At 36.0% G+C, this 13,420-nt stretch overlaps 2 protein-coding genes across 5 annotated transcripts in view; both read right to left on the bottom strand.

Moving 5' to 3' along the window:
* LOC142339991 (serine/arginine-rich splicing factor 7-like) overlaps positions 1-13,420 on the bottom strand; it is a 447,863-nt gene that overhangs the window by 286,221 nt on the left and 148,222 nt on the right. The gene's annotated exons all lie outside the window — the stretch shown is intronic.
* LOC142339372 (peripheral plasma membrane protein CASK-like) overlaps positions 1-13,420 on the bottom strand; it is a 178,691-nt gene that overhangs the window by 122,477 nt on the left and 42,794 nt on the right. The window contains exons 1-4 of one of the 3 annotated variants that reach the window (XM_075389379.1): positions 10,473-10,534; positions 8,662-8,859; positions 7,882-7,954; positions 6,135-6,224 (exon numbers count right to left, since the gene is read on the bottom strand). In XM_075389379.1, the coding sequence (XP_075245494.1) occupies positions 6,135-6,224; positions 7,882-7,954; positions 8,662-8,859; positions 10,473-10,519 (408 nt within the window). In that variant the 5' untranslated portion in view covers positions 10,520-10,534. Of the gene's footprint in view, positions 1-6,134; positions 6,225-6,447; positions 6,510-7,881; positions 7,955-8,661; positions 8,860-10,472; positions 10,535-13,420 lie in introns of those variants that run through there. The other 2 variants (XM_075389378.1, XM_075389381.1) reach the window with 2 other exon arrangements.

Below are 13,420 nucleotides of genomic sequence, written 5' to 3'. Positions count from 1 at the left end.
TTAATATAATAATATTGCAAACATCGCTTAAAGACACAGACTTCAATATTTTTCACTCAATTCTGCTGACCAGTCAAAAAGCCAATTCGAAAAACTTTTAAATTCAATTTGGGATATTATTGGACAACAGCATAGAACTCTTTCGAATCTGATAATTCTTCATCAATCCACTGACCTTGCCGCAAACTGATTAATTCGCTCAAAACTGTCCTTCAAAACTGTACCTCAAAATGAAAAGAGAAAAGAACGACGAGGTCGTTTTGTTTTTTTAACTCATGTAGCGCATCTTTTAAAACCCCTGGATACTTAAACATAAATCATCAAAGCAAAACAAAACAAAGCTAGCGATTCGTATTGATTATAGTCAGCTCTGATTCCAGTCAACTTAAATTATTATCTGGGTCTGATACAAAGCGCTTCTAACATTTCCCAATTGAACAAAGCCGACATTAACATGGCAGGCAAAATGAAGGAAAATAGCCGCCGTTGTCGCGCTTGAAGTACATTGGGATTGAAACAGAAAAAAATAGAGGAGATAGAAATTGACAGAATTTTTCAAAGTGGTCTTATTTGGTGTTCAAATTCTGCGTATTGGGTTAGATTCTAAAATTACACTTAATCAAGCGTCTAAAATGAACTCTATTACGCATAATGCTAAAGCCAGCTAGCAATCGCTGTAATGAACTTTGATAACCTAATGCACTATCACTTAATGACCGGGCTTTACATGTTTATCCCGTTTCTTTTGATTTTGCTCTTTTGACTTTGAGCGAATTCACTACATTACGTAATTCAATGAGTGAAAGAATTTAAAATCCATTCTGTTGAAACAGTGGGTGAGGTCAGTCAGAAGTCAAACGTGAAAATCGTGACTCATAAAAAACGAAAAACTTAACCATAAGGCAAACCGAATTTTTAAAAAAAACATAGCAGGAAAGTCCTGACCTACAATTCAACAAAACAATTTCATTGAATAAACAAAAAACTAGACCTAGAATGGACTATGAGTGGATTGGAAAAACCATTTTCAAAAAATTCAAATTGAACATACAGTAAAAATGGAAGCGAAAAAGCCGTATGTGAACAAAAAAGAACTAGCGCGAAAGCAAATTTTTGTTCAAACATCATTTTCTATTTTTACTTCAAAATTAGATCGAGAACACTTCACGCCCTAAAACCACTCGCTTTTCGCTCCATTTCCTGTTTCGCGCGACCAAAATCATTGCTTCAATTTGATTACAAAATTCATGAAAATCTATGAACCGATCTTTAAAAAAAATAGCCGTAAGACTTCCGGAAACAATTCCGAGTCGAAAATTAACTGCCCTCACTAACACAATGAACCTCTTAATTAAAAATTCTAGCCAATTCGACACAGAAACGGCCAAATAACAACGGAAAAGTAACTGACAACAAAAACTGATAAAGAATCTGATTTTTAAAATTCATTACGAATTGCGATTCCAAAACACTTACTGGCAAAAAACCTTTCGACACAGTGACTTCCTATTCAATAACCGAATGCCAATTGACAGAAGAGGCGAAGAAACCGTTCATATAGAGAAAACTGGCGAAAGACAAACGAAATGAAGGACTGTCGAAGAAAAAAATTCGACAACTTCTAGAGAACAATTTGCCACTGCATCTTGATATGAAGTGACTGGTACAGATTTAACGGATCGAGTAATTTTGAAAAAAAGACGAGAAAAAGCAGTCTTTTTTGTATGCTACTCGTAGCGCCGAACGCTTTAATTAGTTTATACAAATCACTGTCTGTATTGGCTTAAATTTTTGCGATCGATTGCTCTTGGTAAATTTTTACGCTGTGAAAAGCTGTTTTGTTTCTCAGAGTCTGTGACGATTTATGCTGTTTTATATCCATTAAGTAATGTCAAAAAGTGGGTCAGAAATTATCAGTTTTCATAACTATGTCAAAATAAGGGTTCTGAACTTTCCAATTTTCATATAAAAGTAAGTTGTAATCAAGGTTGCGCGGGAAAAATTTTCAATTTGAGCTTCGCAAAATTGATAGTGAAAAGAAATTTTCTTTGTGATCAAAGAAAAGTTTTTCACAAAACTCAGCCAATTGGTGGACCATTCCGTGCTACGCACAGTTTCACACGAACCGTCAATGAGCCAAATGTTCTCAACACAAAAATAGCACTCAACACAGTCATAGTTCACAGCTACAAAATTTTACTGGCGGGATAAATAAGGAAACCCGAAAACGCAGTGGTATTCCGACTCAGTTTTTTCTACTTTCATTAAACAAAACATATTTGACAGGATGCCCAAAAATAGCCGCTATTGATTTCAGTAACCGCGATCGCGATTGAAAGCGAAAAAATTGATTTTTAAATTGAAATATTCTAAACTGCAAACTGTTTTGATGTCACTAGATATACTCCTCTTTTTTAAGAGGTGGATAGCGTATTAAAGCAGTAAGCTTTAGAGCTGGTAACTCGGGTAAAATTGTTAATGATAAGAATGGGCTTTGTGGGTTGGTTTATCCCGTTTCTATTCTTGATTTTTTTATGACAACATTTATTTAAGATTCCGCTCGAATGACAGGAAGCGCAATCTAATTCAGGGGTTGTAGACGAGATAATCGGTCAAGCAAAAAATGCGCATAAAAAGGACACACACGTAAACAAAAATTGCTTTTTATTCGAGAGCAATAAAAAACTAGACCTAGAATGGATTGGGAACACCATATAATAATGCGATCAAAAAAATAAAAAACAGTAAAAACCAAAGTCAAATTGCCACGTGTGAACAAAAAACCAATAGCGAGAAAGCTAAATTTTGCTGAAAGAACGTTCTTCCACTTTACTTTACAGCTAGAGTGAAGATAAAAAAAATAGCCGAAGACTTCCGAAAACAACTTAGAGTCGAAAAATAACTGCCCTCACTAACACAATGAACCTCTTAATTAAAAATTCATGCCAATTCGACACAGAAACGAACAAATAACAACGGAAAAGTAACTGACAACAAAAACTGATAAAGAATCTGATTTTAAAAATTCATTACGAATTGCGATTCCAAAACACTTACTGACAAAAAAAACCTTTCGACACAGTGACTTCCTATTCAATAACCGAATGCTAATTGACAGAAGAGGCGAAGAAACCGTTCATATAGAGAAAACTGGGGAAAGACAAACGAAATGACGGACTGTCGAAGAAAAAAATTCGACAACTTCTAGAGAACAATTTGCCACTGCATCTTGATATGAAGTGACTGGTACAGATTTAACGGATCGAGTAATTTTGAAAAAAAACGAGAAAAAGCAGTCTTTTTTGTATGCTACTCGTAGCGCCGAACGCTTAAATTTGTTTATACAAATCACTGTCTGTATTGGCTTAAATTTTTGCGATCGATTGCTCTTGGTAAATTTTTACGCTGTGAAAAGCTGTTTTGTTTGTCAGAGTCTGTGACGATTTATGCTGTTTTATATCCATTAAGTAATGTCAAAAAGTGGGTCAGAAATTATCAGTTTTCATAACTATGTCAAAATAAGGGTTCTGAACTTTCCAATTTTCATATAAAAGTAAGTTGTAATCAAGGTTGCGCGGGAAAAATTTTCAATTTGAGCTTCGCAAAATTGATAGTGAAAAGAAATTTTCTTTGTGATCAAAGAAAAGTTTTTCACAAAACTCAGCCAATTGGTGGACCATTCCGTGCTACGCACAGTTTCACACGAACCGTCAATGAGCTAAATGTTCTCAACACAAAAATAGCACTCAACACAGTCATAGTTCACAGCTACAAAATTTTACTGGCGGGATAAATAATGAAACCCCAAAACGCAGTGGTATTCCGACTCACTTTTTTTCTACTCTTTCACTAAACAAAACATACTCGACAGGTTGCCCAAAAATAGCCGCTATTGATTTCAGTAGCCTCGATCGCGATTGAAAGCGAAAAAATTGATTTTTAAATTGAAATATTCTAAACTGCAAACTATGTTGATGTCACTAGATATACTCCTTTTTCTTAAGGGGTGGATAGCGTATTAAAGCAGTGGGCTTTAGAGCTGGTAACTGGGGTAAAATTGTTAATGATAAAAATGGGCTTTATGGGTTGGTTTATCCCGTTTCTATTCTTGATTTTTTTTATAACATTTATTTAAGATTCGGCTCGAATGACAGGAAGCGCAATTTAATTCAGGGGTTTTAGACGAGATAAACGGTCAAGCAAAAAATTCTCATAAAAAGGACACACACGTATACAAAAATTGCTTCCTATTCGAGAGCAATTAAAAACTAGACCTAGAATGGATTGGGAACACCATATAATAATGGGATCAAAAAAATAAAAAAACAGTGAAAACCAAAGTCAATTTGCCACATGTGAACAAAAAAAATCAATAGCGAGAGAGCTAAATTTTGCTGAAAGAATTTTCTTCCACTTTAATTTACAGCTAGAGTGAAGATAAAAAAATAGCCGTAAGACTTCCGAAAACAACTCCGAGTCGAAAAATAACTGCCCTCACTAACACAATGAACCTCTTAGTTGAAAATGGGATAAAAAAACAGTAAAAACCAAAGTCAATTTGCCATATGTGAACAAAAAAACCAATAGCGAGAAAGCTATATTTTGCTGAAAGAATTTTCTTCCACTTTAATTTATAGCTAGAGTGAAGATAAAAAAAATAGCCGTAAGACTTCCGGAAACAACTCCGAGTCGAAAATTAACTGCCCTCACTAACACAATGAACCTCTTAATTAAAAATTCTAGCCAATTCGACACAGAAACGGCCAAATAACAACGGAAAAGTAACTGACAACAAAAACTGATAAAGAATCTGATTTTTAAAATTCATTACGAATTGCGATTCCAAAACACTTACTGGCAAAAAACCTTTCGACACAGTGACTTCCTATTCAATAACCGAATGCCAATTGACAGAAGAGGCGAAGAAACCGTTCATATAGAGAAAACTGGCGAAAGACAAACGAAATGAAGGACTGTCGAAGAAAAAAATTCGACAACTTCTAGAGAACAATTTGCCACTGCATCTTGATATGAAGTGACTGGTACAGATTTAACGGATCGAGTAATTTTGAAAAAAAGACGAGAAAAAGCAGTCTTTTTTGTATGCTACTCGTAGCGCCGAACGCTTTAATTAGTTTATACAAATCACTGTCTGTATTGGCTTAAATTTTTGCGATCGATTGCTCTTGGTAAATTTTTACGCTGTGAAAAGCTGTTTTGTTTCTCAGAGTCTGTGACGATTTATGCTGTTTTATATCCATTAAGTAATGTCAAAAAGTGGGTCAGAAATTATCAGTTTTCATAACTATGTCAAAATAAGGGTTCTGAACTTTCCAATTTTCATATAAAAGTAAGTTGTAATCAAGGTTGCGCGGGAAAAATTTCTTCAATTTGAGCTTCGCAAAATTGATCGTGAAAAGAAATTTTCTTTGTGATCAAAGAAAAGTTTTTCACGAAACTGAGCCAATTGGTGGACCATTCCGTGCTACGCACAGTTTCACACGAACCGTCAATGAGCCAAATGTTCTCAACACAAAAATAGCACTCAACACAGTCATAGTTCACAGCTACAATATTTTACTGGCGGGATAAATAATGAAACCCCAAAACGAAGTGATATTCCGACTCAGTTTTGTTTCTACTCTTTCACTAAACAAAACATACTCGACAGGTTGCCCAAAAATAGCTGCTATTGATTTCAGTAACCTCGATCGCGATTGAAAGCGAAAAAATTGATTTTTAAATTGAAATATTCTAAACTGCAAACTATTTTGATGTCACTAGATATACTCCTCTTTCTTAAGGCGTGGATAGCGTATTAAAGCAGTAAGCTTTAGAGCTGGTAACTGGGGTAAAATTGTTAATGATAAAAATGGGCTTTATGGGTTGGTTTATCCCGTTTCTATTCTTGATTTTGTTTTTATGACAACATTTATTTAAGATTCCGCTCGAATGACAGGAAGCGCAATTTAATTCAGGGGTTGTAGACGAGATAAACGGTCAAGCAAAAAATTCACATGAAAAAGACACACACGTATACAAAAATTGCTTCTTATTCGAGAGCATAATATCCGGCTGCGAAGACGCGGGCGGCTATCAATAATACACCCGTCGCTCATTCTATGACCACATACCTGAATAAATCCTTTCTCTGGTAGAATGACAGCCGCACTGAAACCTCCAATTTTGATCTGATCAGACTTTCCAAGTAGAACACAGCTGATCTAAACAATAGCTCATTATTAAAAAGGTCTCTCTTCATCAGAAACTTGCTGGCATAAAAGAACGCGTTAAAAGCTAATACTCATGTCATGTAAGTTCACACCATAAAATTAGCCGTCGTTTATTCGTAACACAGTAATGAAATTAGCCCAAACAAGACGAGGTAAGTCAGGTTTCAATCAAACATAATCACGTTGTGAGTAAAGAAAGATTGCTTGCCTTTACCTGGAGTGCTAACCGTTTGAACTAAATTATAGTTCAGATTCTTGTTTCAGAATCTATCCATGCTAAAAAGCAGAAAATGAGTTTCAGCCTCGGGTTGCTTGACAATATAAATTGTTAACAGAAAAAGGACGATGAGCATTCAACAAAAACTTGAAACCGTGCGCATCTCTTGATTTATACACAGTCTTCTCAGTTCTTTTCAGAATTCAGCTGAGACTACTCCAAATATTTAGCCTAAATTGCGAGTTAATTTTAGCATGGCAATGATGTTCGTGTTTCGACATTTTTGAGTCTTTCAAATTTGAGTCTTTACAAAACCGTCTTAGTAAATTGACTGAACAAAAAACCCACTAAAATTGGGGTCTTTCAACAGGATGACACCAAAGTTCTCGATCAAATGGACAACATATAATATTAATGCACGCAAAATCTCAATATGCGCTGATAATTTAGTCCTAGTTGAGGGGCCGGTGCACGCGCTTTGCCGCGATTACCGGCCCATTTCTTTCCGGATTACATCCCACAGCGCGTGATGGACATAGCCATACGCAGCGGTCTGTAATTTTCCACTAAATTTTTTGCTAATTTGTCTTGTCATTAAGTTCTTGTCATTATGCATGCTTGTGACTCTAAAATATCGATGTTTAGCGCGGATTAACATTGACAAATTACGCAACTGTCGTCCAGTTGAAAAAAAATGATTGTCCTACATTTGATTTGTCCTGTTCCCCCCCCCCCCCCCAATCAAATAACCGACTGATAATAATGAATACGCGTTACGCGTGTATGCTATAAATTGCTATTGCATACAACACGTTTCTTCGCCAATACTTTTATACTTATGAAATTATAGGCGAAATCGACTAACGTCGGGTGAATTGTTCTCAAACGACCGGCGAGCGGTTGGCTTCGGTAGTAGCCAGCTGGGGCATAGCGATGGTAGCATTAGACAAGGGGAGGGGCTCAAACTCTCACCATTTAGAACCGCCAATGACACCATGAAATTGTCGCCTCAAAAGTTTTGGTGAATCGCATCCTCAGAGACTGGTTAGGCCTAAGCCTCTAAGAGAATTTAATGCCCTCCGAGTGTTACCTGTTCATCCCGTTTTTGAGGACAAAAAGTTAGAAGGGTCAGACGAAAAATCGGTTGGAAAGACCACAGGACTAATATAATTGCAACAAACTTCGTTTGAGAGCAATCAATTATATGGTTCCAAAAGGGCAGGGACATACTTGTATCCTACTTGATGATGATGATGCCATGACACATGCAACAAAGAAAGCTTTTACTGAAGATGAAAAGTTTATTATTTCTTATGAAGCCGCAATATTATTCATCAAGGAAAGCATCTATGGCACGGGTAACATGGAGCAATCAGATATGCATGTATGTAAGCAATCAAGGTAAGTAAATCAATGTCTATCATCTCTTACTTTGAGATCTCGGTGGATGACTGACTTGGAGTGCATAAAAGCCACGGCGTCCAGCACTTGTCGCATGTAGTGTCTAAGAAAGCAACATCATACTCACACCACAACAGATAACACCATTTACAAATCAACTCACCTTAGAGGCCATCGAAACTGTCCGCCTACCTCTTTCCCTAACTTATAACAAAATTTATGTTCTTATAAGACAGCATGATTGGCATAGAGGGGGGATAGAGAAGCAAACAGTTCCGGGCCATCGACCACATAACACATATTATTACATTGATACAAAATAACAATGTTATAGTTTCACAAGCATCAGAGAACTTTAACAAGAAATTGGAGCTAATGACAAATGTTAGTGTTCCTTAATTATCTGTAAACAATGTATACGTGCGACTACGGTGAAAAGTTATGAACACATTTATGATGCCCAAGCTGTGATTATTACGTTGAATTCATTAATGCGGGTCTCCGCAGTACACTTTTAAGAAACCAAGCACATTCCGGCCGAAGAAAGTGTTGCAAAAAAAGTTGCGGGTTTGAAGAACCTTTTACATTACAATAAATGACGCCCCACGAAACCCTATCAATTTTTAAATTATTCGACCAACACACGCATGTTCCAATGTAGCTTCTTCATTGAAACAATTTCGCTAAACTGAATTTCGAGGGACGGACACAAACAAAGTTAACAGTATATTACCCCCTAGACTTGAAACCAGGGTTTACACAGTCTCAAATAATTAATGACCATATTAACTCAGATGTTTCATGACTAACCTGGAGATGTGTTCACCATATACGAATGACGTCACACGATGCTCAATCTCAAAGCAGATATCCCTGTGATGCAGTCTCTCGTATATCATGTAGTACTTGCTGCATTCGGAACGACTGTCAAGTGTTGTTACTAGCTGTGGATGACCACTGACGCTAACTGGCGACTCGTCTGCAAACGATGATTGGAACATTGAGTAGCTAAGCCATGATGTCAAGTTTTACAATTTGTACAGATACATTATAATGCCTCTCCCTCAACAAAAACTTGACAGACCGATTCCAAGCATCTAAGAGCCCAAAATTTCCCAAAAAAAACTTTCACAAAAAAGCTGTTCGGGGTATCTAATGGTATATTATTATTTCACTGTATTAGTAACATTTTTTCAATGAGAAAAACAAAAAACTTTGGGCTATTTGTAAGAACACCAAGCGAGAAACATACCGTTTAAAAGAACAGAAAACTGGAATTGATTGTGGTACAAAAAATTTCAAAGTGTGAGCACTTTGATGGGATTTTGTAGTAAGGCATACTCCTGTTTCTCAGTTAGAGGATTCAGAGATTGCTATCAAAACTAAACATAACCGACTAAAGGTCGGAAGAATTGCTCTCGAACGACTAGTGGGAGCTCTAATCAATTGCAGCCTGCTTCAGTCGGGGGGAGGAGGGAGAGAGGGGGAGCCTAAATGGGACTAAGAAGTTTAATAGTGGGCTTCAAATAACCACATTAGCGGTTAACATATACCATTATTAAGATTTAAAGTAAATAAAAAATGGCACCAGTTGCGGTGCACTTTTCAGTTGACTTTTAGTACTAAAAAGCCGCCGATTGAATTCAGATGCTTGAAATTGTGATTGAGAGAGAATTTTAGATCACGCGAAACGCAAAAAGTCAAAGGGCGTAAAAGTCACTCGAAAAGTCGAAAGTGTCAAGCGAAAATTTTTCATAAAAAAAACATAGCCGGTAGAATACCGAAAACGACTCGAATCGTCGTGCATTATAATCTCTAACCTAACCATACCGATATCAGAACATCAAAATAGACGAGAAAAAAAAACAAAAGTAGCCCAACAAACCACATTAAAGTGTTTTAAAAATGCCGACAATTTTTTGGGTGCGGGGGGGAGAGATAGGTGGGGTGGGTGGGTAGATGGGTTGTGGAGGTGGGTAGTGCTGGGGTAGTTGGGGGTAGTTAGGGGGGGGGGGTAGGTAGGTAGGTGTTGGGGGGAGGGGGGTAGATATGTGGTGATCGGGGGGGGGGGGGTTTGTGCGGTGTAGTTTAGATAATTAGGGGTGACTTATATAGGAGCAAAAAATCTCAAAATGACCTCTTCACCTTGAACATTACCAGCAGTTCCTAATTACTATACATTACAAACAAAGCTACTGTTAAAGTCCAATGTTCGAAAACAGAAGTCAACAATCAAAAACGGAGGTCAATGCTCGAACAGAAAAGTCAAAATTCAAGTCATGAACAAACTTGCTTTCTGCTAAAAAAAAACATGTAGAATCTCAAGACTCCTCTTCGAGTCGTAAAAAGACACACACGTTTACAATAATTGCTATGAACTTCGTTCAAGCGCATTTAAAACCATTATACCCTGCAACTAAGACCAATTAGAACAGTTCAAATACTAGGCATCTAAAACTGGTCTTCACAAATTTATCCAGTTTCAACTTTTGATTTCGTTTTTTCGTAAAAACAAGCAGAAAAACGTCGGACAAATAACTCTCGCACGACAAATGGGGCAGTTCAATTCAAGGGTTGTAGGCTAGATAAAATTTTGTTCATGGGTGTTAAAATATCTGCACAGGCTGGGATTTGAACCCGCGCCCTCTGGAGTCCTCGTCAGAAGCATTAACCACTCGGTTATCAGGCCCTTGTCATTTGCAAGGCTACAATCGCTTTTACTTCAGCAACACACTTTGATTCGGAGTTAGAGCAATTGAATCACTCAAAAATGAAGGAGAGAAGCGTGAAGAAGTCACCGAATTCACTAAAGAAAAATTTGGCATAAAAAGCACTAGCACATTCAAGAGTAAATAAAAATATAGAAGGACAAGTACGTAATTACAACTCAAGAATTGAATTAACTAATGCAATGGAACTGACAATCAATATATGAACATCAAAACTATGACAGGCAATAAAGCAATGATCCTATAATATGATCGAAAAAATCATAAGACAATATTAATTTTTTTCTTCAGGAAAACGGAGTCTTGAAAACAATCAATAGGAAAAAAACACTATAATAAATGTTGACACTTCGAGTCCTGACAATGAGTATTAAATTTAAAAAAACGTTGAAATGAATCACACGAAAAGCACAAGGGTCAAGAGGTAAGAACTTAAACAAAATCCAGATCATTTTGAAAATTAGCGGCACCAAACTACAATATAATAATCTTAATCACAGCTTAAAAAACTCTTTAGAAAGAACCATTTCCATTTCCGTTGAAGACAAGATCAAAAATGCACCAAAACATGTGATATCAGCCCATAGAAGTTATAGCTAAAAGCTGACGCCGATAAATTGACCTTAATTACGCCACACTAAAGAGTCAAGGAGAACTGTTATTTGAAAGGCTAAGCGACAAAACTACACAAAAAACAACAAAAACTGTTAAGACTCAAAAATCAACAAATATGAAAAGAAATAGTTAAAATTTAAAAACACAACGCCTTGATCTCTTTAATGAATGCTAAAAAATAACAATATTACAAACAAGAAATATATTCAAAGTCCTAAAGGAGTTTCTCTCATTGGCATTACAGAAAAAATTCTAGTTTCAAGTTGGTGTTACTGAAACTAATCGAAAACGTTACCCCAATATCTTGCATCAATTAATTTAGCGGTCTAAATTAGGGTTAATACGGATTACTTTACGCCATTATTGTTCCCACATTTTTGAGAAAGAAATGGAATAACTTTAGGCTAGCCCCACATTTTATTGTTCAAACAATTTTCGACTTTTTGAGGGCAAACCAGGCTAACATATGTGGTATCAATTTGAAGCTCTCTGAGTCTAGAATTTCAGTACAAAAAAATTTGCTTTTTGAAAAAAAACGTTTCACCATTTTGCGCCCACAAGTGCAGGCAATTGCAATCAAATATAGCTGAAATTTTGGTAAAAATTCGATAAATCACGACAACTAGCGGTTTTTAGAGGGTATCTTCTTAAAAAATATATCTTTCTCTATGTCTCCATACAGTACATACATTCCGAATTTGTGCACTTTTTGGATAACCCAGATTTAAAAAATAAATCAATTACTTTTTTTGACATTTTTTTTAATTTTCAATCACGTTTTATGTCACTAAAAAAAATTTTGTCTCATGTTTGTGTTATTTACTAAACCAACGATGAATATGAGTTGTTAGCAGCAGCTCCACGTACTCAGTCGACTATTACTGAGTTCCAATTTCACATAATTTAGTTTAATTTTCGGTGCACTCTTTTTAAATAACTGTTCATAAATTTTGATTATTTTGAGTCAATTGAAAGTCAATTTTGAGAGGGCACATCAAGGTAGCAGAACAAGTTAATCACTATGAGGCGACACAATTAACAAAAAAAATACGGCTTCAGTTCGTGAACGGCTATTTCGGAGATCAGGGAAATCAGATTTTCCCTTTGACTTGCCGTGCTTTGACTGCTGCTTTTCGTTTTATCCCTTTTTAATATCAGATTTCTTCACAACATTAAAAAGTAACAGGTTAATTTCATTATTGCCCAGCTTCAACTGTTTGAATCACTTTTTATGATTCTGATGGTTTTGAATTCGAAATTAATTGTTGAGAAAAAATTTTAACTCTAGTTCTATTCGTAGACCGTATTGGCGTCTTGCCCGGTTATCATTAATGATAACAATTCGTATTTAAAAGAGGCAGTTTTTTTGCATTCAGATTGATTATTGTCGATTGAGACTACCTGCTTAGACACGACAGTTTTTTTTAAACATTTTACTTCTGCCAAATTTTTTTCTGCCATGTTTACAGTTTATTTTTTATAAATTAAGGAGTTTCAAATTAGAGAAATTTGAAACAATTCGGACTTCAATTGTTCCGCTTCTCTAAGATTTAAATAATTTAATCGTCAGTTTTTCAGGAACCAAATTTAAATATATTTAAAAAATTTTTTTCATAATTCAAAGTTGATGAACGTTCACCTTTCTGCCCGAAACGAAAAAAATTAAGGGGTCAGAAATAATCTCTAGTAACGCGTATCGTCATCGTCATCATTTTGAGCCTTCTTGTACGTAGCTAAAAAGTTTTATAAAAATTGACTTTTTTGAGAGTTTGAACTTTTCGATATGAAGCTCAGAACATAGCCGGCAGATTGCCGGAAAATAGCCGGCGTTGATTCCTATAAACTAGATTGGGATTGCAAGAGAAAAACTAGTGAAAAAATGATTTTCGTACAAACCATTTTTAAGTGCAAACTATTTTCATGCCATTTTGGAGCTGAACATACTCCTGTTTCGTAGTGAGACCACACAGTGGCTAGTATCAATACCAATAAATACTAGGGATGGTAACTAAGAAAAAAGTTCGAGTAACGGGCATCTAAAATCGGGCTTTATGGGTTCATCCCATTCCTACTTCTAATTTAGTTTTCGATACTGACTCTGTTCATTTTCAATTGCTTTGCTAGGCAACTGCTGTCTAAAAACACTTTTAGCAGAATGTGAGAAGAGTGAAACTAGCCCAGAGAAGTCAAAGATTTCACACAAAATGTTGAAGAACCTGCGAAAT

Source organism: Convolutriloba macropyga, chromosome 5 (genome assembly GCF_964194025.1).
Source record: "Convolutriloba macropyga chromosome 5, txConMacr16.3, whole genome shotgun sequence".
Classification (NCBI taxonomy): domain Eukaryota; kingdom Metazoa; phylum Xenacoelomorpha; order Acoela; family Convolutidae; genus Convolutriloba; species Convolutriloba macropyga.
Note: the sequence above shows the minus strand (reverse complement) of the source record. Positions and strands in the feature narration are given on the sequence as shown.